Below are 27,085 nucleotides of genomic sequence, written 5' to 3'. Positions count from 1 at the left end.
TCTTCTAGTCTTAAATACTGCCTGCAGATTGGCCTGGATCTCCCACAGGTGAGTATAACAGGTGTAGTGACGAGGGCTCCGCCCAGAGGCGGGAACACAGGGACGCCATGGAAAAATCCAGATAACTCAGCCGGCCCATGACCACTTCTCATTTGAGACTTTTGTTAACAGCAGATCCTTAAACTTTGTTACAGCACTTTCAGAAAGACACCTACTGTGATCAGAGTCCTCATGTGTAATCCATTATTCTAAATGTAAAGGCTACCGTAACTGATTTTCAACATCTGGATGTTAAAATCATCTACAATTAATATTTTTATCAGAACTGAGCACTAAATGAGATAAAAGTATGACAATCAGAAACTCTAAGGCCCAGATGGACGATCGATAACAACAAATAAAACTGTTTTTTTTAGTTTTCTGGCTTTCAAGTGAATTAAAACTACGTCTACATTGTTGGGTGATTGATGAGTGTAAGAATGCTGCCACTCCTCAGCCTGTGCTTCGTGTGTGTGTGTGTGTAACTTCCGCCCAAACTCAGGTACAACCAGTCGAACTTAAAACACAACAAAACGAACATTCTTTGGTTTTGACTCATCGCCCATCACAGCAGCAAACACAGTGATCTTATTGGCTGAGCTCTGCTGTAGGCGGTGCTCGTGGATTTTAAGTATTAGACTCTAATTGTCCAAACAGTGTCTGTGGTTCACTTCATTAACCATGATGTTTGCTGCTCTTGCAGGTGCAGCTCTGTTATCAACACACAGCCTTCCTCTCTGTTTCCAACAACACCTGGGCCCTATTTCAGGAAGCCAGTTTGGAAAACTCAGAGTGAAAAACGATACTCGGGGTTGAGTAACCCCGAACTGTCCAACTCGGAATATTCGGTTTCAGAAAGGCTGATAACAATTAGTTCAGTCAACGCGGAGTTGCTTTAACCCCAAGTTAAACGCGCGCATGAGGATACATAAAGCCCTGATTAGTGGAGCACAGATTAAGCGAGTCACCATGGAGACGGAGGGAAAGAAGGCGCGGTCAATGTATTTTACATCGCTTGAGGCCGAAATTCTGATGGCAGCATATGCCGATAACATGCAAATTTTGCAGAAAAAAAGTAACACAGCCTCAGCTGCAAAAGAAAGGGAGCATGCATGGCAAAACATAGCCGACAGAGTCAATGCGTGAGTGTTAATTTAAACATTGATCTAGGGATTTCCACCCATTTTACACGTTATTTTTTTTATTTTATACATTTGATTTTGTGACGTGATGTGAGCGCAGGTGCAACCCAACAGGCCCCAAACGTTCCTGGCAGCAAGTAAAAATGAAATATAAAAATATAGTCCAAACAGGTAAGGTGTAATTGTATCATGAGCCATAGTGCTTGGTCTGTTTGTCCTATGTAAATCAATTGCAGTTAGAGGCTACATTAATTTTCTTTCTGTAAGCACATTGAAATTATCTGAGCACATTACAAGTACATATTTGCTTAGTCTGTATGCTCAAATGTGACCCGTTATAGCCAACAGAAAAAAAGCGGAGGCCCGAAAAACAGGTGGGGGTCCTCCACCACCACCACTCACAGAGGCTGAGCAGTTGGCTTCCACATTTGTCATAATGTTGGCAGCATCACATATGATCTTCACAGTGCAGAGAACACAAATTAGCATCCATTACTATAATGAAATAATTTGTTAGTTTGAAATGCTACAGGGAACTATGTACCTGTACATTAATGCTGTGGAAAGACTTCCTGTTCACATAGTCTCCTTCATTTACTGAAGGAGCAATGATTGGAATGTGAGTGCCATCTATACAGCCAATCACGCCTGGGAACCGTGAACATAAATGTAAAATTTAAGTAGTAGTTCAAGTATCACCATATAATGAATTAAGTTTTCTTCATCCTGATACCTGCAATTTTGTGGAATCCCTCTTTGATAAATCTTGTGGGTCTATGACCGGGGAACACCACAAACGAGTGCAGGAGACGTTTCAGTGCAACTGTAACATTCCTGACTGCCCGACAGACGGTAGCCTTGGAAACGTGCTCAGCGTCACCAATATTATACAGAAAGCTCCCGTTTGCAAAAAACGAAGTGCAATACAAATAATATGTACAGAACTGAGAGAATGTCCGCGATGTGTCACATGAGCAATATTAGGCCTGAGGATGTTATTCAAAGAAATTATAGATTGTGCTGAAAAACGGTAACGTTCACACAGAAAATCATCAGGAAATGATAAAATGTCCAAACGCGCTCTAATCACTCTCTCCCGGCGGAGAGCTCTGCGGAGAATTTGGGCTTCAACATCTACTGGCTCTTCAAGGAAGGGGCACGCCATGTCTGACACTTCCTACAGTCAGGTTTCCGACAAAGAGGCGGGGACAGTCAGGGTTAGTTGAAGCTAACCTGCTAGGGGGCAGGTTAGCTTCACGGAGTGTGTCGTCATAGTAACTCACTCAGAATTAATCTAAACTCGCTTTGTGAAACCGAAAACCCAGAGTTTTCGTTAACTCAGGGTATACTTACTCAGAGTTTGCACTAAACCGGCTTCCTGAAATAGGGCCCTGCAGTTAAAAAAAGAGTAAAAACAAACTGGTTGGTTCAGTTTGCAGCATTTTCATCGGTCGCTCTCTGTGGATCTGCCCTCACCTGTTCTGCACCTCTATAACAACCAGGTGAGAACAAACTGAAGCACCGATCGCTGTTGTTGCTGATCCAGCTGTGTGTGTGTCAACAGTACGAAGAATCCAGTGAGTACCTGCTGTTACCTTAAACTTAGTTAAGTGACAGGTTTGCTGTCCTATCAGAACAAGAATGAGAATAAGCACAAATTATTTTTTCAAGTCAAGGAAAAGGAAAAGTTTCAGGTTTATAGAAAGATATTATTTGTAAATTAATGTTAATGTTGGATGTAAAAATACTCAACAAACCCCAGGAAGAGACTTTGGTGGCCTCAGTGTTTTCTCATATAAACACGTCTTTTACCGACATTTAACGTTTTACCTTTAATCACTTACTGCCCACATGTGCTGTGTCCGTGTGCCGTCAGTAACATTACTGATTATCAATAGTATATGTCTGCATTCCAAAATAAAAGTCTTTATGTTTTTCTTTCTGTCAGGATGAGCATGGAGGATCCAGATGATTCGTGCCCAGAACAAATTCCTGGAGTTAAAGAAGCCCTGAAGAACAACGACACGGCCGGAGCAGCAAAAAGGATTAAAGAATATTTAGAAAAGCAAACCAATGTCTCGTTAAATATCGCCATCACAGGAGAAAGTGGTGCAGGTAAATCCACCTTTATTAATGCCTTCAGGGGGATAAAGAACAGAGACGAGGGAGCTGCTCCTACTGGTGTTACAGAAACGACGTCGGAGGTCACACCGTACCCCCATCCAGATAATCCCAACGTCACTTTATGGGATCTTCCTGGAATCGGAACCAAAGACTTCCCAGCAAGGAAATACCTGAAGCTTGTTGGGTTTGACAAGTATGACTTCTTCCTCATCATCTCAGACACTCGCTTCAGAGAAAATGACGTGAAACTCGCTCAGAAGATTCAGAAGATGAAGAAAAATTTCTACTTTGTTCGCTCAAAGATTGACAACGATATCCGAGCCGAGGAAAGTGTTTCCGACTCCAGCAAAGAGAAAACTCTCACAAAAATCAGAGACGACTGCGTTCAACGTGAGTGAGGTCGAGTTTTCAAAATCATTTAAATCTCGTTTTTAATCGTTTTTTATTTGTATGAATCTGATGGTGTTGACATGTTTCCTCTGTGACGCAGGACTCAAAGACTTGGGCATCGAGTCTCCACGAGTCTTCCTAATGTCGAGTTTTCAGCTCCACAAGTACGACTTCTCTCTCTTACAAGAGACCTTAGAGACAGAGCTTCCCAAAGATAAGAGAGACACTCTGCTGTATGTCATGCCCAACGTCAACCCCGACGTCATCAGCAAGAAGAAAAAGGCTTTAAAGGTACACTTATACCTCTTGGCCACTCTGTCTGCAGCTGCTGCAGCTGTTCCCGTTCCTGGGCTTTCTGTTGCTGTTGATGTTGCTGTGCTCATTGGTGCTGTCACACATTTTGTACATGCGTTTGGTCTCGATGTCCAATCTCTGAAGAGACTCGCTATCAGAACAGCTGTGTCATACACTGAGCTGCGTGATGTCATCATTTCACCAGTGGCTGCGAAGGAAATTACTAAAGAGCTCTTCCTGAAGGTGTTCGCCCAACTTGGAGGAGCAGCTGGATTAATTGGAGCAGAGGAAGTATCCAGATTCATTCCGATAGTGGGAATCCCGGTAGCCATGAGCCTCTCCTTCGTCACAACCTACAGAGTTCTGAACTTTATCCTCAACCAGCTCGCTGAAGACGCTCAGAAGGTGTTAAATAAGGCTCTGGTCTGAGCGTGAAAGGAAAAGGCAATGAAACTCAGTGAAACTGGGATTTACACATGAAACTCAGTAAACCAGTCTCCTTGCACAGCTGGTCAGCTTCACACTCAAACTTTTCTCATCATCACATACATACAGAAACAAACATCATCATATTATTCAGATATGAACTGTGTAAAGTGTAGAAGTCTGAGTCATTGTCATGTTTTTTCCTTTGTGTAAGTGCTTCCTCAGGACATCAGGAGATACGATGACCCAGCTTCAACTAGTTGCGGCAGATGGCTGAACTTCCTGGGTCTCCTTCCTGTTAAAGGCAGTTTTTCCTTCCCTCTGTCACCAGGTCTTTCGTCATAGAGTGATGTCTGATTGTTGGGGTTTTCTCTGATTTGTAGGGACTTCACTGAACTTAATTTATCTGAGCTGTTTCTACCTTTACTCAAACATGTCTTGTTGTTTGAATAAATTGTGATGAAACTGGTTGTTTTGCTGTATTATATTTTCACATCATAGCTTCCAGAGTTAAACAGACTGTTTGATGTAATGTGAGAATCAGGGGTTGTTTTGATGTTTTTACTTGCTGTTGACTGTGGATTGTGATGAGTGTTCACTGCCCTCTGGTGGCCAAAGTGAGAAACTACAACACAAATAATAACGATATGAATTATATTACTTATCACCATCACACCTGTTTATTATTAATAAAATGTTATTGATAAATAAATATCAGTGTTAGTGTGTAGGTCAGCCACTATATCATTTATAACTTACCTCAGCACTTCAGTCATCTGATACTCTTCTACACCACCCAGAGGCTGTCTCCACCTTACAGTTTCCTGTCTGTTTCAGAGTGCACCTTCTGCATAAGACGTCGTCCACCTGTGTGCATGTACAGGGTGCAGGGTGGACGCAATATTAGATACCTTGACTCTGTGGTGTAGATTTACGTTATGCACAAAACAGAATGAGGATTAATGGTGGAGAATACTAACGCATCTAGGAAATAACAGAACAGACTGCAGCCATCAGATGTATCCTGAGTCCTTCGATGACAGCCTCATCACCTGTAACAAAGACAGGAAGGATGAACTTGAACTGGCTGTGACGTCAGTGAAATGCATCGCATAGACACGAGGTGGCGCCATTTCACTACCAAATACTGTCAGTTTGTTTTGGAGCCACAAACAGCAGCAGGAGAGGAAACAGGAGACGCACTGCAGTGAACATTCACACAGAGAAATCTAAATCTAAACACGGAGCACACGCTGATCAGTGATCAATCGTTTACTGGGTTGTGATCAGTTACAGGGATGGAAAATAATCACAGGTGATGTTGTGAATATCTGACTGACATTAATATCACAGGTCTGTCAGTAAACTCGGCCTCATCTGTTTGATTCGTATTATTATCTCCAGTTTTTTCCACCTGCTCTTCATCCCTGTGAAGCTGAATCTTTGGATTTAAAACTCAGATGTGAAATTTGGCAGAACTGCAGTTTTATCTATAATCTACAAGTTGGCCAGATGGTGACTGAGTGATGATGATGCCCCACATTGATCGTCTTCATCTTCCTCAGTTCCCTGAAGCTCTGCTCGTTGTTTACCCGTTGCCACAGTGAATCTGTCCTGTCACCTACATGCGTTTCTGTGAAACTGGAAACTCTGAGTTAAAAGTTAGAGTTTGGTGAACTTGGTGCTTTGTGGAGCAATCTCTGATTGTTGTCTCAGATATTATCCCGTAAATACAGAGAAATAAAGTTCAGCTTTGCTCTCAAACTCCCAGAAAACCTGCAGCTGACGTCTGACATCATCAGTTTCTGTTCAAAGTTAGAAAACAACAGAGATGGAGGCAAACTTCCTGCAAAAACCTCAAATGTTTTGAAGTTTATTTACTTATTAACTGTTATTTTGAATGGAATTTATTTTATTAAATAAAGTATAACATGTTATATTATGTAAAACTGTATTAAAAATACAGAAAGAAAGAAACTTGGATTCTTCTGGATGTTTGATTTGGTATCCAGTATTTATTTGTACATTTACCTGTTTTCCACTGATAATGCTGTTAATAAATAACTAATAAAAATCCCAGAAATGCTTTTTAGATTTCCTCTGTGTGGGATCATTGTTCTGTTGATTGTTTGGTCCCAGTTTGGTCCCAGTTGTAGCTGTGGAACAGACGACCTCACAGATGAGTAAATACTACTTTGATGTACACAGGATTTATGACTCACATCAGGCCTGGTGCTGCAAACATCTGCACGCTGGTCTCGTCTGTCCAAAGAAGATCGTTCTTGCTGTGTTTGATAAAGGATGAATTTCATGATTCCCTGATATGTAAAGACCTCAGAATAGAGGAAAGGTGTACTTTATTTTTACTATTACTGTAACAAACCACTGTCACTGGTGTTACTGTAACAGTGCGGTGTATGGAGCACACGGATGACACACAATGCAAATATTGTGGGTTCTCCTTCCAAATCTAGGCCGGGTTTATTTAACTAATGTATCTCATAACTCTAAAGTTGTTGTTTGTTTGTTTTAAGGCAACAGATTAGCATTTTTAAATAAAGCCAGCAAATCAAATGTTACAGTTTCCCACAAAAAAGAGAAATCCTTCGTGTCAGACGTGACCTTTGTGGGGGCGGGTAAATCGCGTAGGGAGAACGTCCCCACGCGGCTGGTGACGGCTTTGCTGATCAAACCATCAGATAAGGAAGCTCCGTGTGAGTGCGAAGATCAGAGGAGCTTTTCACAGTCATCGAGCCCGAGAGAACGTGGCTTTGACTGTGCCTGCTTTGAGGTTTTGTTCTTTGTGGTGCCATCACCGTCTTCTTACCCACACAGAGCGAGGAGCTGTTAAAGAGCCGCCGCTCTGTCAGGAGTCAGAAAAATATCGGCTCAGGGAGAACGCTCTGCAAGGTATGCATGCTCTACACTTTACTGTCTCACTGCATTGTGATTTTAGTGTGTCTGTTTTCACTGTGCTGCATCTAAAGAAACGTTTGTTTAGATGCAACACAGAATTAATTTTAAAGTTTTAAAGAAATGATCAGACTTTAAAGGATAAAATGCCTTTCACAGATATTATTTCATATTTGGAGAACTGCCAGTTCTGCAAAAACATGAAACCCTGTTTGTTCCCAGTTTGCATTTTTAGAAAGGTGTTGTCTTTTCTTTACTGCCTTTCTCATTAATAACAGCCTCACTGAGGGTAGTGAGAACTGAAAGAGGTAAAGTGAGAGCAATATCAGCCTGTCACATTTGTTCCTCACGGCAGGTTTTTAAAGAAGTTCAAGTTCTTGTTTGTGTCTTTATCGCGGCGCTGCAGGGTCCATTTACTCAGAACTTAAATGTGTTTCCTCAAAGCTGTGAAAACAGCATCCATGTCCTGCCTCCTCATTCCAGAAACAGAACGATACATATCAGGTAATCACGTAATTAAGACGATCGTGGGGTCAAATACAGATTAATCTGACTGCTACCTGCTCCACATGCTAATACGAGCCTCGAAGGTTTACCCAGAATGCACTGTGATTTATCAGAAACAGATCAAACATCAGGACACTGAGGTTGGTTTCTGCTCCTCTGTGTCACAGATATCAAACCGCTGCAGTTTATTTATACCGATGCTCACAGCCTGTCAGCGAAAACCATCTGTAGCTCTGGACTCTTGTGGCTCCAACACTTTGGTTTTTAAACAGAGCTTCAATGTGTTTCTCAGCTTTGAACATTTCATGTGAACATCTGATGGATTTGTGACATTGTTAAAAAATGCTGGAATTTTTTTTCAATGCTTAAATCTGAACCCACTGGCTGTGGATTTCAGGGCCTGGAACTCAGAAAACATCCACAGTATGAAAGTAAAGTGTAGCAATGTTTCATTAAAACAATAATAATAATGCTTCATTAAAAAAACGAGTTAATGTACCTAAAAAAAAAGATTCTGAGGCGTTCGGGTGGGAGGAGCCATGACCTTGTTTTTTTGTGTCATCTATCATAATTATAAGAAGCACGAATGCTGTGTGAGGAAAAAGCAAACGAAAACAAGTGACTGGAACATTAAGTTGTCCTGATGCTTCCTCCTCTCGTGCGGATCCATCGCGCTCTGATTTCATGTGAAATAACTGACGCCTTCTTGCTCGCCCAAACTCTTTCCATCCCTCGTTTCTATCTGCTTTGATGGTTTTTCCACAACTGCTGTGACTCAAATCTCTAAACCCCAAACTCAACTTTCAAACCTCACCAATGCACCAAAACTGTCTTATTGGCAAACCACACATTAGGAGACAGACACAGTCAGTCAGACTAATGACGGCGCTGCAGAGGCTTCATTGTTAACGCAGCTACAGAAACGTGTTACAGCAATTCTACAAACACGTGAAGTAAAAGCAGAGCTGGACCTCAGATTACAGACGAGTCACACCTGCAGCTAATTTACAGCCACTAATTAACCCTACATGCAAGTCTGTGGCCTGCAGGAGGAAACCAGAGCACCGGCACACTCAGCCCACACTTAAATATTATTATTATCATGTCCATGTAAAGCTTCATGTGTTAAACATAGCATTTTAATTTGGTGGGAAGCGTGAAAAGGTGTGAAATATGTGAGCCGGCGTCCCAGTGACTGCTGGGCCCTGACCTCAGGACCCACAGGAGTCTCCTCAGATCAATGAATTAAAATTTAACAAAGAAACAACACATAATATTAATTATTAATGCTGCTTAAAAGTTTTTACTTTGAAGGTCAGCTCTCTCCGTTTCCTGCTGTTTTCATTATAAACAGCTGAACAAGCAGAATTATTATCATGTTGGATTTTTTTAGTTAAATTTAAACAGATTTTTTTGATTTAGTTGCTTTATAAGTTTTAGTTTTCATTTCATGTAATTTCTGGGATTAATAATAATAATAATAATAATGATAATAATAATTATTATTATTATTATTATTATTATTATTATTATTATTATTATTATTATTATTATTGTTGTTGTTGTTGTTGTTATGTGGGCTTATTTTTGTTACAGGCATGTTTAACTCAAACACTACTGTTGGTGGAGAGGAACTAAAAATGAAACTTTTCCTGTTTAATTATCTGTATTTTAGCAGCTTTGTAATCACACGTTGTTCAAAGACACAATGAACGAGCTCATGTGGGAAACAGCTTCAAAGCCTGCAGACGGATCCTTGCACAGACCCACGTTCATGAATGCATCAAAAGTGAGACATTTAAATCTCACACTTTGCATGTCCTCTGCTTTTTATATGGGTTAGGACTGTCTGTACGCGCTGCCCTCCATCTTCCTCCCTTCATCCTCCTCTGCCTCTCACACTCTCCCACCCTCGCTGCTTTATATCAGCTCAGATCAGAAAAACTGTGAACAGTTCTGAGTCGTCGTGTTTAAGAAGTGACGTTTGAAGTCTTAGATGATTTAATTCTGCGAAAGGATTTCAAAGAAGGTCAAATGAGGTACTTTAATCTCATCAAGGTGACACACTGTCTGTAGGTCACGGCCCACGTGTGGCCTGGTTTGATCTCAAGTAAAAATGCTTTATTAAAAAAAAAAAACTTCAAAATTTATTTTTTTTACTAAAAATAGTTTAAAGATTTCTCCTGGAAAAAGCACAAAATTTAACAGCGAGGTGATAAAATCTAGATTCAGTGAATCTGAAACTGTTACATTTTATCCACACGTTTAGTTCATCACGTTAGTTCCTCTGATTCTCAACAATAACAATAATAAATCTGATCTTGTTTTTTATGTTAGTAATGATTCAAACGAGCTCTGAAACAGTTTTACAGCCACAGATGTGACGACCTCACAGCCACAAACTGAAATGAAGCATAAAAACTCTAAAATTGACCCAACAATTTCATTGTTCTCTGACAATGACAATAAATAAATAAATACTAAATACTAAACAGTTAAACTCAGCAGTAAAAGCCAGTCTGTGAAGATTCTGACTGTTTGGATTTGACATCATTATATTTGGTTTGTCTGCATCTAGACCGATTTTAACTTCTCATCCGACAGCATAGTTTTATTGACAAATAAATAAATTAACGAGTGAATGAAATGTTATCCGGACTGGAGGTTAGAGCTCGCCGGCTTCTTCAGAAATCAGAATCTGATTCAGAGAATCTTCGTTTGTGTTTGAACAATGCAAAAAAGTGCAGTTCTGCAGACACAAAGCCTCTGCACTCCCTTTTTTGTGATTTTCTCACTTCAGTTTGGCTCTTAGTGTTTGTTTTTTGACCTCATTACATCTGAGATGCCCTCTGATAACAATCGGATCATTTTCTAAGCGAAGCACAAAGCACGGCGTACCTGTGCAGGCGTCGCCTCGGGCTGAAAGTGGGTCATTCATAACCAGAGGAACAGCTGACACAGAACGATGGTTTATTTTCTGAAACCACCAGAAAAGGTGTGAGGAGTCTCAACCCCCGGTGTGTGCAGGGTGCACGCTGTGCTGGATTGATTTGTATTGTTGGTGCTGAACTCTTCATATCTTCTTTCATCAGACAGCGCAGTGGTCTGTCAGAGGTCAAACCTGCTTTCTAATGATGGCACAGGGCTTTCCTTTGGTGTCATCACACAGATGATTAATTTTGGCTTTTTTTTTGGCACCACAGATTTCTACATCTGGAAGTAAAACTGCAGCTTTAGATCAGGACAGAAATCACAGTAATTCAGCTGTTTGTGAGAATCACATCACAAACTACCCAACACAACTGATGTTACAAAGTTTTCCTTCAAATCAAAGGATCTGATTCAAATTAAAATTGGTTCAATGTTAAAAATTATTATTACAATATTATTCGTCACACGATCATACATTTAGAAATCAGGCGGTGTGTAAACTTTTACAACTTCAGTGTCCTGAAACTTTTGCATCTGCGTCTCAGACTCGTTCTGCTGAGTTTGCTGTTAAATGGATGAGACAGACTCATCTGGAGAAGAGATCGTTATGTGGCACAGAGCAGACAGGAACACAAAAACCACCAAAGACACTGTGCTGAAGTTTAAGGTCGGAGCTGCTGTGGCGGCTTTATGTGGATACGTGGCAGAAACAGGAAGCTATTAGAGGCACAGACCAAAACACCCACATGTGACTGCGAGACCTTCACTGACTGGTGGAAGCAGACGCCGCGGCTTCAGCTCATGTAGCACGTCAGACACTTCACGCTGGAGGGATCCTTGATGTCAACATGACTGACCCAAAGACACGAGAAAGGTCGGCTCCAGGACGGCGAACCCAGGCAGCGCAGCAGCTGGACAGCTTTCAGGAAACATTCACAATTTATGTGTTTTAATTCTTTATAAACAAGCGTTTTTTACAATGTACAACGTCTGGTTTCTGTGAGCGGTGGAGCATTAAATAACACGTCAGATCTACTGGGAACAATGGAGGCCGGAGATCCTCTCTGAAGTCTCTTTTCTCATTGCTCAACCTGAACAACATCACATGATCAAAGCTTCACTGACAGCGTGTTTCAGGTCCTTCTGCAAATGTCTCCAGTCAGTGCTTCACTCATCATGTTTCTTTTCTTCTCCAGGTCGCAAACATGACGGAGAGTCCTGCAAACGCGACATTCGGTGACTATGACAACGGTACTGAGACATATATCGATGACGACGGCTTCTGCATCATGGATCCTGACGCCAGTGAGGTCATCACCCAGACTTTGATCCACTCCATCATCTGCGGATTCGGCCTGATTGGCAACGTCCTGGTGATGGTGACTTACAGCTTCTACAAGAGAACCAAGACCATGACGGACGTCTACCTCTTCAACATGGCCGTGGCCGACCTGATCTTCGTGGCTACACTTCCGTTCGTCATATACAACGAGCAGCACGATTGGTCGATGGGCAGGGTGGCCTGTAAGGTGCTCCGGTCGTCCTACAGCATTAACCTCTACAGCGGCATGCTGCTGCTCGCCTGTATCAGCTGCGATCGGTACATCGCGATTGTTCGGGCGACGCGCTCCTTTGGGACGCGCTCCCGTGCCCTCGTCTACAGCCGCCTGATCTGCTTGGCGGTTTGGGTGTTTGCAGTGGCGTTAACTCTCCCCACGCTCATCTACACTGAACCCTCTGAAGATAACTCCCCGGGGTCTGACCGCGTCACCGTGATGTGTCAGATGTCTTTCAACCAGACTGAAACTGCGGCGCTCGTGAAGCTGCTGGTACCCAGCCTCCAGATGGCTGTTGGCTTCCTGCTGCCACTGTGCATGATGGCGTTCTGCTACTCCTGCATCATCTACACGCTGCTGAGGGCGCAGAGCAACCAGCGGCACAAGGCCGTCCGGGTGGTGTTGGCGGTCGTTGCTGTCTTCATCGTCTGCCATCTTCCGTACAACGTGACCCTGCTGATCCACATGCTGTCTCTGTTCAAGCAGAGGAGCTGCGACGCCGAGAACCTTAAACTCAAATTTCTCAACATCTGCAGGACCGTCGCTTACCTGCACTGCTGTCTCAATCCCTTCCTCTACGCCTTCGTCGGGGTCAAGTTCAGGAACCACTTCCGCCAGATCATGCTGGACCTCTGGTGCTTCAGCAAAAGGTACATCTACACCGCTCGCTCGTCACGTGGCACGTCCGAGATCTGCGTGTCAGGGCTGAAGTTGTCGGAAGGCTCCAACAACATGTCGTCGTTCAGCGCTTAACACTTCAGCTATAAAGGGAAATCAGTCTGGCGCTCATCGCTCTCAAGCTTTGCTATGAAACTGTGCTTTAATCATAGAGACTGTGAGATGTTCTCATCTACTGCATCCAGTTTATATGACACAAAACTGGACATCAAGTCCAACAGCTGTCCTCAGAAACACAGGTGACCACAGCAGCTTATTATCCATCAAACTAAAAACACAGCAGCAGAATCTCACGCTTTGACTTCACGTATTGTTCTTGTGATTTAGAAGTAACTGTGTCGTGCAGGTTGCAACTGTACTCTTTGCTAATGAAGTTTGATGCTATAAACCGCATCTCTAACTGAACTAAACATAATGTACTTTTTTTAACGGGCAGGTTTGGATGTTTGGGACATCGAGGTCGGTTTTCTGTGACATGAACATGTAAACACATAATCCTGCAATCTGAGAATGAAGCGCCCTGTTGGAATAATTTGGTATTACAGTCGAGGCGTTTATTCCTGTTCTCGTGTCACCAGCAGGAGCTTCTTTTTTGTGTATGATGATTAAATCTGCTGTTTTTAAAGATAAGAAGCTAAACTTCTTCATTTTCTGGATCTTCCCATAACTGTCACTTGAACCTCATCTTCTTTTCTTGAAGCATGCTGTACACCTGCCCTGCTGTTTTTAATATTTGGCATTTTGTAGACCTGTGTTTTGTTTTGTTTTTGCATTATCTGAATAAAACTGTATGAAAATATCAGGGTTTTAATCAATATTAATTATTAATTTAACTGGATGTGCCAAAAGTTTGCAGACTAAAATGTATTTTTAAGATATTGTGTGCGTGGTTTCTCTGTGGATAGATATCATCGTACAGTTCTGAGTATCATGTCTGAGAGGAAGTGGGTAACCCGAGCAGAGCAGTGGGCCGAGCACGGGGCTCTGGGGAACACCACAGCTAAACTGGGCTTTGGAGAAACAGGAAGATGGGAAAACTAGATGTAGATCAGATTAACAGTGAAAAGAGAAGTGTGGCAGCAGATTGTGACACCGTGTGCGGTTTCCAACAATGACTTTCTCAGATGTGCTGATGTGCTCCTGCAGCCTGCTGTGGAGGACAGGGACCTCTGCGCAGGTCAGACTTTTGAAAGCACACATAAAACATTTTATTGAGCACTGATGTGTGAGTTCATGTTGTACCTCACATGTCATTGTTTGTGCCACGTAAAGGCCTCAGGACAGGAAATGACACATGAAACTGTCATTAATGGAGAAATTATGATCACTGGAGCAGGAAACTGTGTCTCTAATACACTAAATTAGTTTCAGTCAAAATCTGTGCTGGCGTTTGTAGTTCCTCTGCAAAGTTTCCATAGAGATAAAAAACACTGAGGACAAAGCTGCCGTACTGACCAGAAAAATGTGTAAAACCTTTAAAAAGTATCACAAAGTGTTAGACTGTGTGTTTGAACAGCTGTACCTCAGACATAAAGCACTTTATCAAACGCTGGCTGACCTAAAACTGAAACTCCAAACTGTGTCAGTCACTGCTCCAGAAACCTCTATAACAACAAGATCAGTCCACGCTTGAACAATGGCAGCGCTCTGCTGGAAGCTGCTGCATCAGCATGAACTGTGAACACATTACTACAGTACAGGCAAATGTGCACTAGTAACACTGTTGAATTATTACTGTTAAAGTTTTACCCATAGCTTCTCAATCCTTACACGGTCACATAACTAGATCCAGGCTTTGTTTGTTCGATCCAGACAAAGGTGACTGCGTCTGTGTGACCTGTTATGTAAATACAGTCGTGTGGGAGCCACAAAAACCCTGAATCTCAAATAAAAGCTCATAAAAATATTTCTACGACCATCAAACAGGTAAAATAACAAACAATTAAAAGAGCATCATTTCACCAACTGTATGGAAACAAAAAACAACCGAAGCTCAGATTTACTGGAGCGAACGTCACAAATCAGACGACGCTTTCATTACGCTCCGAACCGCAGACGTTTCACGTTCGATAAACTACAACATGAAGCGATTCCACAAAACTGCTACGACCCTTCTGTGAGGCCTCCACCTTGGACACCAACACAGAGCCGTTCACATCAAATCGCCATTTCCAGCCCAGTTAGAGAGTCGTAAATTGTTGTAAATTTTACAGCACGTTTTTCTCACCTTGCAACTTTTGACTTGTGGGACTGATGTAAATGTAGTGACGTTACTGTGATTCTACTGTCAGCCATGCAAATCAGCCAATAGAAGCCGAAGTTCAGCCTATTTAATCAACTCTGGGGCACAACGTCAACCATCCCATCATACTGAGAGTGTTGGTAATTCTTCAAAAAATATTCAAACAACAAACATTTTTTAGGCCTGTAAATAAAGTTCAATCATTTCTGCTGTTCAACAGAAATTTCTACTCACAGATGTGTCACAATGTGCCAAACGCCGGCCTGTGTCCTCATTAAACCCACTGTGTAATTTCTGTGTTTGCACAGATGATGCTCATATGTGGTTTCCTGGAGTTTATTGTCCACTGTGCATATTTTCAAAGAGTTTATAACCAATATAATACAAACAAATTAGGTGATAAAAAATATTCTTACTTCTTTTTGCTCCAGCCTTGGTAACTTTGACACAGTAACTTCTGCTGTAATATTTACACCTCTAAAGAAATCTCACAAGCGTTCGCTTTACTTTGATACCAAGATGTTTACACAGAGTCTGTAATTGCAGAGAAATACATGACTGGAGCACATGTAGAATTGACGGCTCCTTTTTCTTTTTCCACTGCTTTGCTTCTAACAAGCAGACACATGCACTGTAGAAAAACGCAGCTGCAGCCACTGCGGGCTGTCCGCTTACATGCATACATACATACGACCACCAGGGGGCAGGATAGGATCATTACTGCATGCCTAGCTTTGTTGGTAGTTTCATGGATGTGAGGAGCGTCTACGCAGGGAACGGCAGCGGTCTCTGCGGTCAGGACTCACAGCATCAGCTGATTTATGAGCATCCACCTCTCGTCACAGAAATGGCAGCTTGTAAAACGTTAGCGTGTTGACTGAGAGAGCCCATCAGCCCCGGGCTCATTCCAGATGACTCGTTTTATGTTTTTCAGTTATTATGGATGAGCTGAGATAGATAGATACCTCAGGGCCTCAGAGAGGTCTCTCCTGTGCGGCCTTTTCATGAGGAACGTCAAAACATCTGGTACCTGATAACGAAAGCACTGGTTTCTCTCTTACAGCTGAGTGATTATCTCAGGAGTCGTCACTGACGCATCGTGGGGGCTCATTTGGTTATCTGTGAGCTTTAACTGGAGCTGCACTCAGAAACGGCCCTAACCAATCTGGCGCCCTAGGCAAGATTTTAGGTGGCGCCCCCCTACATCAGCAGTGTAGTGTAATGTTGTAACAAATAATATTTCTATTAAATAAGCTTTACTTTGCATTTTAATTAACGTGGGATTATTTTTTGTATTTAGAAATAATAGTACCAACTTTTTTTTTTTTTCTTTCAACATTTGTGGCACTGGCGTGGCGCCCCCTGATGGACGGCGCCCTTAGCATTTGCCTATACGGCCTATGCCACGGGCCGGCCCTGGCTGCACTGGTCCTAGTTAGCAAATCTACACCTGGTTAAATGAGACAAATCACAGCTAATAACACTTTGAGTTCCTTTGCTGGTTGATTAGAAGTTAAATTTGGAGACGTGCAACATTTCTTACACGGATTACAAAAGTGAAGCCAGTGCCATAGTACCTTAAACCTGTATTTTTCTCTCATGTCCAGCAGGGGGCGACTGTGCTGTAAACAAAAATGCAATTTTTGAAGTCTTTCAATGGTGTTTTTCACTCATTTCCAGATGTTGTTCACTTGTATCTGAACGTTTTCAGAGGAGTGTTTTTGAGCTATGAATCATTCCAGTGTTGTGTTGTCACAGCTTAGCTTAGAGCTGCATCTTTGGCCTCTTTGTCATCAGCAGCCTGTCACACAAACACATTTATTCACCGTTCTTTAGTTGCATTTTTTTTAAAAATCCCAAAGATAACACAGTGAAACAGCATATTTTTTGCACCAACAGGGTGATTCCTGAAGAACTGAAAACTTGTGGAGAAAAGGCCTGAGAACAATTATCTACAGCTGACGAATCTGAAAGTACGTTCTTTAGAAAAGAGCAAAAGATCCAGCAGAAACCTGACGGAGGCCCTGAGAGATGATCTGGACCTTCAGCCGATCATCTTCTGTTCATTGAAGCCTGGGTTAGTGAACCCTAACCCCTGACCCTAGCTTCATCAGAAACTCTCTCAGTGAAGGACGGCTGTCAGCAAGTCAATCTTAATGAAGGGAAACAGGAGCAAAGGCTGATGTATGAAAATGACACAAGAACTGAACTGAAGATCCGAGGAACAGGTCTGACGGAGAGATGGATCCACACCCTGATCCTTATGTTTGAGGTCTGCTGTGTGTACACCACAGCGGAGGCTGTCATGGTGTCAAATCTTTAAGAAAGTAAAAACAAAAAAAGTGTCTTATCATCTGCGTATGAATATTTTTTCACTTTTAGATCTCTGAGAGCGATTTCAACAGATTAGTAAAAGACCCCAAACTCTTTGAGCCTCCACCGTGGTGTCACACAAAGGTGTGTGAAGACGAGACAAAGACAAATATCCACCAACAAAGTACCAAAGGAAACAGAATATCACACACAAACAGGGCACGACTTCAGCGAAACAAACTGAAGTTTTGACAAAGAGCTGAAGAAACGGGGCGAAATATGGAGAACATGCAGAGAACTGACTGAAGACTAGACACAGGTGAGGGCCAAGAGCAGCACGGCTGGGCACAGAAACACAAAGTATGAAGAAAAACCTCAAACAAGACGAGAAAAGCCAAGTGAACAAACAGCCGCGAGCACTGAAACAGCCAAGAAATCCAAACAGAAACTCAATCGCATCAATCAGGAGTGCAGAACTCAAACCCTGAGACCAGGACCAGGAGACATGTCCAAGTCTTTGTATGCTAACACGCTGTCATGTAGTCAACCGAGGGGCAACACCCTGAGCTGCAGACACCCCCCCCCCCCCTCACTGAGCACCTGACATCAGCCCGTCAGCGCCGACAGGCCTCAGAGATACGGTCGCAGATGAACTCCATCGATGAAAACCAACATGCATTCGTTTTGATTCCTCGTGCATCCAAGTGTCTCTCAGTGGTTTTGCTGATTTAGAGTTTTATTTTCTCCCAGGCTCTGTGAAGAAAGCTGCAGACAGGTCATTTATCTTTCTTTTTTAAGAGATGCAGACAGATGGTTCTTTTTGGCGTCACAGTCTGTGTTTGTGTGCCTGTGAACATACATTCCTCCAGTGTGTGCTTGGCCCATTTTATGCCTGAAGGAGGGCCGATTAGGGGGTCCTGGAGGCGAGGAGAGGATTATCACGCTGGGTCAGACTGTACCCCGCTGGCGTCCACCGAGGAATGCGGGCAAATCAACCAGCGGGCCGATCAGTCAGTCACGCACCGAGTCATCCCATCTGCCAGTCAGTCATCTGCCAGCAAGGCACTCGGCCAGTCCTCACATGCTTGGCTCTCTATCAGCAACCGTTACTCTGCCCAGCACTCACACGCCTGAAATAATCGTATCTAACCTGGAGAACACTGACGATCAAACCTCCTCTTATCTGTGTCTGCGTTTCAGCCACAGGAGACACTCTGCTTAGGCAATCACACTTTACAGACCTGGGAAAGCAGTTTGGTATTTTCATAAGGGGGGAAAGACTCCCCCTGGTGGGAGGGGGGTCATATGTAGCACTCTATTTGGCGTCGAGTTACAGCTGTAAATCTAATTTGTGTAACTTAAACGCTGGAAGCTGAAAAGAGCAAAGCTGAGAATGAAATCAGAGACTGAGGAGGAAAGAGGAACAAACAACCCAGCCTTCACTTTCACACAGACTAATGCAGCAACGCCACACAGGCTTCAACCCTTTCAGCATCTGTTTTCAACATGCAGGGCAGTGTGGTGGAGTTCATCCGGAGCCACTCGTGTCTGCAGGAGATGTGATGAAAGTGGGTCCGAGTTCAGGGACTGAGAGCAGCACCAGCCAGCGGGGCAGCAGGTAGTGCTGCCGTGTGCTTTAGCATGTGCAACAGAGACAAATCTGTCACTCTCAGCTCATCATGGCCCAATGAGCAGTTTACTGCCTGTAAGGAAATCTTTTTACACCAAGTGATGAAATGTTCCTGAACCTAAAGTGAGCAAAAGTTTAAAAAAAAAAAATCATATTTTGTTCTCAAGTCCTCAGACAGCTCTCTGCTCTCCTTTCTGTCCTCCGTGCAGCACACTCACGCTACTACTGGCTTCAGGTGTGATTGCTTCATTGCCAGCACCTGTTTCCTGCCACAGGTGATTTCAAACAAGCGTCATACGCTTGACATAAGACAATTCACCAACAATATTGAAAAGATGCCAATAATTTTGTCCAGCCCGAGTTCTGTGTGAAACGCTTCAAATGTGACTTTTGTTCTTTTGGGGTTTTTTGATCAAATGCAAATAAACGAAATAAAGTGTAAACCAAAACATTTGTAACTGTAACAATATTCTGGGAGAAATGGTGCTTTTTCTGGAAAGATTTCAGGGGTGCTGATTATTTCGGCTGTGACTGTACATAAATAACATTGTTTGCCATCCCATCCCCTCCAGTGCACAGGAATCATTATGTCATGTATGCACGATGCTTCCAGTGTTAAGACGACACTTTTATTTGAGGATACGATGCCTGAACACATCTGCAGTAGCTTGTTAGGATTACCTTTTCTGCTGCTGATGGCGCCTCTGTGCAAGATGCATATTTGTGGTGGTCCCATCTGTTACCAGTTATAAATAAAACTGAGGTCTTTGTGCGTGTAAAGCAGCCATACTTATCAACGTGAGCATCCTCTCAGATTCACGAGTCTAAATATGGAAGGCTGCCGTTTGACATAAGGAGGTGCTTGCTTCACTTTTTTTTAAAGCGCTCGAGGCGAGCGTTCAGGACAAAAACACGAGTTTCACAAACATGTCGAAGATCATCGAGCAGCTGGAAGGAATAAATGAGTCAAACATGCCTCGTGTTTTCTGAGTATCACTGCCACTGAATGAATTAAGTCCAGTCCAAAGCACACTGGACACAAAGAACAGGAAGTAATCATGCTGAATGAAAAGATGCTTTGTTAGCAGTTAGCTGCTGATGCTAACATCACAGTAGATGTGATACAAACAGAAACGTTGAGGACATCAGGCTGAAGCTCCACAGAGACCTCCTGAGAGGCAGTTACTGCAAATGAGGCCAATAAGCTCTCTGCCAGGTTTGATGAGCACAACTTTTCCACTGAGCATGCAAACATTTCCTCATCACTGTCTCCCATTACGATCGCTCTGGATTGCCATCGTTAATGCTGGCAGATAAGCACGCAAGCATTTAGAGTGAAGCTTGCTTATGAACTTTACATGCAGTCTTCAGTAAAATCTGCCCAACCCTGCATTCAGCACTGCAGCACAGGTGACTAATAATCTGTGCACTGAAGTCAGAACATCTGAACATTTACAGGAAGGATGAGAACTTTTCTGTGGGGCTCACAGCAGATTTGCTCCCTGACTGATGGGTTCTTGGTTTTAAACCTGGAACCTGTAAAAAGCCTGTACACAGAGTCTGACTCATGTGAGTGGCTAGGGGACGGGCTATGGGCAGAAATCTGTGCCATCAGAAACTGAATTTGAATAAGTTCAATTTGAATTTGAATTGCTCAGATTGAATCTGAACTGTAACTTGAATAAATGCTTTTGAAAACTGAATTTGAATTAGTCTAATTTGAAATTGAATTTATGGTTTGAAAATGATCATCACTAAATTGAAATTGAATTTTATATTTTGAAAATGAATTGATTTGCTTTGAAACTGCATTTTATCCTTTAAAAATTCAGCTCTCGAATAATTTCAGTTTCACTTCTTACCATTCAGTTTCAGTTCTACAATTCAGTTTTTTTGGAACTTACATCCGGTTCCGGTTCAAGCGCAGATTAATAGAACTACGTTTTACTAGCGGACCGAAAGTGTTACTGACAGGAATCTACAGCGTCTTGAGCTGAATTAAGACTTCAGAAGTCATTCGTCATGTCGAATGACCAGCGGATAAACTCTCAGGTTGGTAAAAAATGTATTACATGTATAAGAACAAGCGTCATGTTAACAAAAGATAGCCGTACAGTAACTGTTATGCTTATTGTAGCTGTTAGCTAAAAACGGTAATTTAGCGTAGTTTGCCCTGAATTCAGCTTTGACAAACAAATATGATCGACTGTTTCTAGAAGAATTCCAAAGTTGTCATCTTGTACCCTCTCAGAATGCTTGCAGAGACCCCTACAGTAGGGAAACATGCAAAACGGTGCCCAAACCTTTGTATTTTAGCTTTATTTATGCCTTACACAGCATCCAACTCTTTAGCTAACTTAATAACTTTAGCTAAAGTGAATAGTTAGTCTAATTCATTAGTGCAGCATTACTGGGTCACCTCTGTTTGAAGTGATATAATGTGATATACAACTATCACTGAAACAGCAAACTTTGTAAATAAGCAAACAGCACTTCTCATTCTCTAAACGTTTGGCCACAGCTGTAGATTACACTATCAGTGCTTGTTCACTCTTGACATTAATTACATTTCTAAATTTACTTTGTGCATTTACAGGTAAACAACAGAGGTGGGACCAAGTCATTGTTTTGCAAGTCTCAAGTAAGTCTCAAGTCTTTATCCTCAAGTCACAAGTCAAGTCTCAAGTAATGTCAGGCAAGTCAGAGTCGAGTCTCAAGTCACTGGTGTAAAAGTCCGAGTAAAGTCACAAGTCTGAACTTTTGAATTTCAAGTCCTTTTGAGTCTTTAAAAAAAAAAACGAAAAAATAATGTTGCAGTTATGCTAAATGTAAATATTAGACCATGTAATTGTTAAATCTGTGTTTTTCTCAACACATGACGAAATAGTGAACGTAGAAAATATACACAAATTGTGTATAAAGCATGCACTCTTTAAAATGCAGCTCAATTAAACCTAGCTCCTAGAATAATTTTCACCGACTGTTCTGAGATAAGCTGCATGTTATTCTTGGATGCGGTTGTAGGACCGGCTTTAAAATCGCATGACAAAAATATCATACACATTAAAAAAAACTGCATCACCAACGTAGCCTGGACAACATTTGCTAGTTAGATGAAGTCAGCTATCTCATCCTAGCATATTTATATGCATATTTATAATCATACGGTTCTTGGAGTGAGTGCATACACTCATGAAAGTTTAGTAACTTCAGGTCACTGCAACAAGCCCAGGTACAGTTTACCGACGGATGGGTGCAGGACCTTGAAATGCACCGTGTAGAAAGTAAAGACCATCGTACGAACAAAGGTAAGTTTACCAGTCTCACAAATCGTCTTCATAAATACAGATTCGTTAACCGTTTATTAATATAACCTTTGAGCTCAACGGTAATTAATTAGTAGTGGAAATAATTTCTGGTTCGCATTACAGAAATGTAGCAGTGACAATAATACTGTGTGCTGTAATCGTACTGGGCAATTAGTGATACAAAAAACCGGTTTTATCCTGTGAATAAAAGTATATGTTTTTGTCAATGTACCATAATAACAGAAGCGAAACACAATATTGTGTCAGGACAATTCACTATTTATGCACAATAAATAAAGGAGCATAGCGCGACAATTTCTGTTCAGCGCCAGACTTGCTTGTAACCTATATCACCAGTTATGTTAAGAAAATGACGCATTAACTACAACAGCAGACTGACCTTTGTGGGAATGCTTGGAGCAGACTAACCTGTGAGCTGGAGTGTTCTGGGACGTTATATTTGGTCTTTGAATGGCTGCAATCCAGTCGCGTCTTTGTTACTTCGGAAACATGGCTCGAACAATTTCTCTTCAACGACGTAATCCGATAACAACCGATCTCTTTACCCGTCGGCTTCCCGTGGCTGTCATGTGACTGGCTATTGCAGTTAATAATACAACAGCTTCTTGACATTTTTGTGTTTCTTTTTATCGCTGTGTAACTGAGTTCAATTGAAAGCCTGCGTGCGCTAGTACCTCTTGCCACGAGTTCCCAGAATCCTTTGCGGTTCTACCCCGGAATGACGTCACATTTTCAATCTCTATATAATATGCATGTTAAATTTTGTATTTGGGGTAAAATATCAAGTCTTTTCAAGTAAACCGGTTCAAGTCCAATTCAAGTCCCAAGTCATTGGTGTAAAAGTCCAAGTCAAGTCACAAGTCTTAGAACATTTTTTCAAGTCAAGTCTAAAGTCATAAAATTAATGACTAGAGTCTGACTCGAGTCCACACCTCTGGTAAACAATATCTAATATTTTATCTAAATGACTGCTTTGTCTTTGAAAAGGGTGAAGAGCCTGAGTAGAACAGTCCAGTTCTACTCCAAGTACATCCTTACAGTGGCTCACAGGACAAGGCCACATTCCTGTCCTGCCAGAAGAGAAGACAAACTTCAGAGTCTTCATGCAGTTCAACCACACCTGTCATATTCCATATGACAGGGGTCTCAAACTCCAGTCCTCAAGGGACTGGAGTTTGAGACACCTGCCGTATGGTGTTCATGCTGTTTTCTACCCCACAGTTACAGCATGTCTGACTGCCTGTTCAGCATATGCAAAAATATATGATGAGTTTAAGCATGTGATGACTAAGGCCTTCCATTATGGTGTTTGTCATCACATGTCACAGACATCTGGATGATCATTTGGAATAAATAAAATACTAAAAACGTGTTACTTCATCTTTTATCTTTATTATTATTATTATTATTATTATTATTGTGTGGATGCTTTAAGCATCCACACTATTGAGTTCCTGTTTCTCTTTATTCTTTATTATTCTTAGGACTTCCGTACACTTTTCGCCGTTTAACTACTTCCACAGTTTTTGTGCTATTTTCACCGTTCAAACTTTAAACTATTCAGCTATTTTTGCTAATTCCTGCTATATCTTTTGGTATTTTTAACTATTATACTTTTTAAAATATTCCACTTTTTTCCTTTAATTTGTCCCATTGAAATGAATGGGAAACTTCAGCAATTCTGCTAAAATTTGCTTGTTTTTGAAACTTAACTACTTCCTCATATTTTCACCTAGAACAACCATTCAAACTTTAAAATGTTCACAAATTATTGGGCTATTCAGGTATGATTCAGCTTTTTCAAATCTTTTACTGTTTTACTTTTATGCCTCTTACAGTTTTGAGTTGCAAAATTGTGATTTTTCACAAAATACATGTGTTGTTATGGTTGCTATGCTCTTGGCTTCCAGTGTGCCACTGAAGGTTTTGCAATTTTCACTTCATGTCCGAACAACTTCCTGCTACTTGCTCAATTTTCACTCAACTTCCACAAATTATACATCAAAACGTAGGTATTTTTGCTGGCTTTCAGAAAATGTCACCATCATTGTTGTGGGATTTATAGAATTTTTGCAAATCTCCTCAGACTAACACAAGGTCAGAAAACTCTCCATATAAAGTGAATGGAGAGCTTGTTCAAAATCACCGCTGGATTTCTGTAATGAGAGGCATATTCGAATCGTCATATCTCCTTAACGAAGCAAAGTTAAGACATGAGGCTTGTCCCCGAATATCTTCAGACACCCCTGACGCTCACAATTCAAGAATTTCTTTCTCACCTATTACCGTTCTGAAATGAGTTGGACTTGTTTGAGGGTAGGAAATTCGTCCTTCGCTCAGATTTCTTCAGATTTCAAACTGTGGAAATGAACCACTTTTTTCTCTCGTCATAACTTTTTGTTGGATTTCCACAGAGACCTGAAAATTTCCATGATTGTTCACCAAAGCCTGCTGTCTCTTACGGTGAAAGAATGATATCGATACTCCAAATAGATTTCAAGTCACAAAGCGTTGTTTGAGGGCAAGTCAAGGCAGTTTTTGCTTCGCTCTACTCAGTTATGGTGCATTACAAGTCAAATATCTTTAATAATTCATATTTTAATGATAAATTGTAAACACTGGAAGATTCCCCCATCTCTTCTGAACAAAACGGTGTAAGAATGACCGCTCTAGCCCCTACGGTTTGGAAATTATGGTCATTTGTTTGAGGGGAGTCCTCACTATGAGAAATAGGCTGCAATAATCCTGTGCCTCTCTGTGCTGCGTGTGTAAAAAGAGGCACATGTTTTGGCGGGAAAAAGTACACAGGCTCTCTGATTGGTGGATTCAAATTCAGCAGCTCCCAGGCTGACCTAGAAACTTACTTCTCTCTCCCTGTGCATTTTTTTGCTGATTTTTTCATTTAACAAGTATATTTGAGGGACCCTCAGCATGTTCAGCATTTTTTCAGCTGTCCATTTTGCTTTTCCAATTTTTCTGTTTAACTTATTACTATTGTGCTAAATAATACTATTTCTGCTATTTTATAAGATTTGTGCCTAATATAGTATTTCTGCTAAATTACAATATTTCTGCTTTTTATACTATTTGTGCTAAAACATAGTATTTCTACTAAATGTAGTATTTATGCTTAATCATACTATTTCTGCTTTTTATGGGATTTGTGCCTAATATAGTATTTCTGCTTTTTATAGGATTTTTGCTCAAACATAGTATTTCTACTAAATGTAGTGTTTATGCTTAATCATCCTATTTCTGCTTTTTATAGGATTTGTGCTTAATATAGTATTTCTGCTAAATTATAGTATTTCTGCTTTTTATAGGATTTGTGCCTAACATAGTATTTCTGCTAAATTATAGTATTTCTGCTTTTTATAGGATTTGTGCCTAACATAGTATTTCTGCTAAATTATAGTATTTCTGCTTTTTATACTATTTGTTCTAAATTATAGTATTTCTGCTTTTTATAGGATTTGTGCTTAATATAGTATTTCTGCTAAATTATAGTTTTTCTTCTTTTTATAATATTTGTGCTAAAACATAGTATTTCTACTAAATGTAGTATTTATGCTTAATAATAGTATTTCTATATATTTCTGCCAGGTCCCCAGGCAGCCAATCCTCTGTGAGGACTGAGACATTCAAATTTTCAAATCAGGGCCTGCACGGTTTCCCAGCCAATCAAATAAGTGTCCTGAGGCATTCAAATTTGCATATTGGGGCCTTCGTGGCTTCTAAGCCAGCCAATCATATCTGAGGGCTGAGGAATTCAAATCCACAAATCAGGGCCTGCACAGCTTCCCAGCCAGCCAATCATGTATGTGGGCTCCAGGTATTCAAATTTGCATATTGGGGAATTCGTGGCTTCTAAGTCAACAAGTCATCCGTGTCATATATCTCTAAAAATTCATATTTTAATGATAAATTGTCAACACTTGAAGATTCCCCCATCTCTTCTGAACAAAACGGTGTAAGAATGACCGTTCTAGCTCCTACGGTTTGGAAATTATGGTCATTTGTTTGAGGGGAGTCGTCATTATGAGAAATAGACTGCAATGATCCTGTGTCTCTCTGTGCTGCGTGTGTAAAAAGGATGCACCTGTTTTGGAGGGAAAGAGTGCACAGGCTCTCTGATTGGTGGATTCAAATTCAGCAGCTCCCAGGCTGACCTAGAAACTCACTTTTCTCTCCCTGTGTGTGTGTGTGTGTGTGTGTGTGTGTGTGTGTGTGTGTGTGTGTGTGTGTGTGTGTGTGTGTGACAGAGAGAGAGAGAGAGAGAGAGAGAGAGAAAGGCTTTTAATGGGATGATCTCATTCTAATATTCAAATTCAATATATTTAGACTGGTTGACTGAATTGGATCTTGTGTGTGTGTCTCTCTGTGCATGTGTGTTTTCTTATGTGTACATATTTGTGATTGTGTGGCTGTTATAGATTTTTTTGCTGATTTTTTTCATTTAACAAGTATAGTTGAGGGACGTTCACCATGTTCATCATTTTTTCAGCTGTCCATTTTTGCTTTTCCAATTTTTCTGTTTAACTTATTACTATTGTGCTAAATCATACTATTTC

The 27,085-nt window shown here is 41.3% G+C and overlaps 2 protein-coding genes and 1 long non-coding RNA gene across 3 annotated transcripts; 2 read left to right on the top strand and 1 right to left on the bottom strand.

Moving 5' to 3' along the window:
* Positions 1-2,436: 2,436 nt before the first annotated feature.
* On the top strand, positions 2,437-4,883 carry LOC106675472 (interferon-inducible GTPase 5-like). Its single transcript, XM_014410116.3, has 3 exons — positions 2,437-2,758; positions 3,130-3,695; positions 3,796-4,883. The coding sequence occupies exons 2-3, from the start codon at positions 3,131-3,133 to the stop codon at positions 4,416-4,418; spliced, it is 1,188 nt and encodes a 395-aa protein (XP_014265602.2). The 5' UTR covers positions 2,437-2,758; position 3,130; the 3' UTR covers positions 4,419-4,883.
* Positions 4,884-5,218: 335 nt separating this feature from the next.
* LOC143414067 (uncharacterized) lies at positions 5,219-19,923 on the bottom strand. Its single transcript, XR_013094629.1, has 3 exons — positions 19,867-19,923; positions 5,396-5,467; positions 5,219-5,282 (listed from the first exon to the last, which is right to left on the bottom strand). It is a non-coding gene; the product is annotated as an uncharacterized LOC143414067 (long non-coding RNA).
* On the top strand, positions 7,006-14,160 carry ccr6b (chemokine (C-C motif) receptor 6b). Its single transcript, XM_014410115.4, has 2 exons — positions 7,006-7,325; positions 11,963-14,160. The coding sequence occupies exon 2, from the start codon at positions 11,972-11,974 to the stop codon at positions 13,073-13,075; it is 1,104 nt and encodes a 367-aa protein (XP_014265601.2). The 5' UTR covers positions 7,006-7,325; positions 11,963-11,971; the 3' UTR covers positions 13,076-14,160.
* Positions 19,924-27,085: the final 7,162 nt, after the last annotated feature.

Source organism: Maylandia zebra, linkage group LG19 (genome assembly GCF_041146795.1).
Source record: "Maylandia zebra isolate NMK-2024a linkage group LG19, Mzebra_GT3a, whole genome shotgun sequence".
NCBI classification, from domain to species: Eukaryota; Metazoa; Chordata; class Actinopteri; order Cichliformes; family Cichlidae; genus Maylandia; species Maylandia zebra.
Note: the sequence above shows the minus strand (reverse complement) of the source record. Positions and strands in the feature narration are given on the sequence as shown.

Coding starts and splice junctions, on each gene's coding strand:
- LOC106675472 (XM_014410116.3), top strand. CDS start 3,131: ATGAGCATGGAGGATCCAGATGATTCGTGCCCAGAACAAATTCCTGGA. Junction 3,696..3,795: donor CAGAGACGACTGCGTTCAAC/GTGAGTGAGGTC, acceptor TCTGTGACGCAG/GACTCAAAGACTTGGGCATC.
- ccr6b (XM_014410115.4), top strand. CDS start 11,972: ATGACGGAGAGTCCTGCAAACGCGACATTCGGTGACTATGACAACGGT.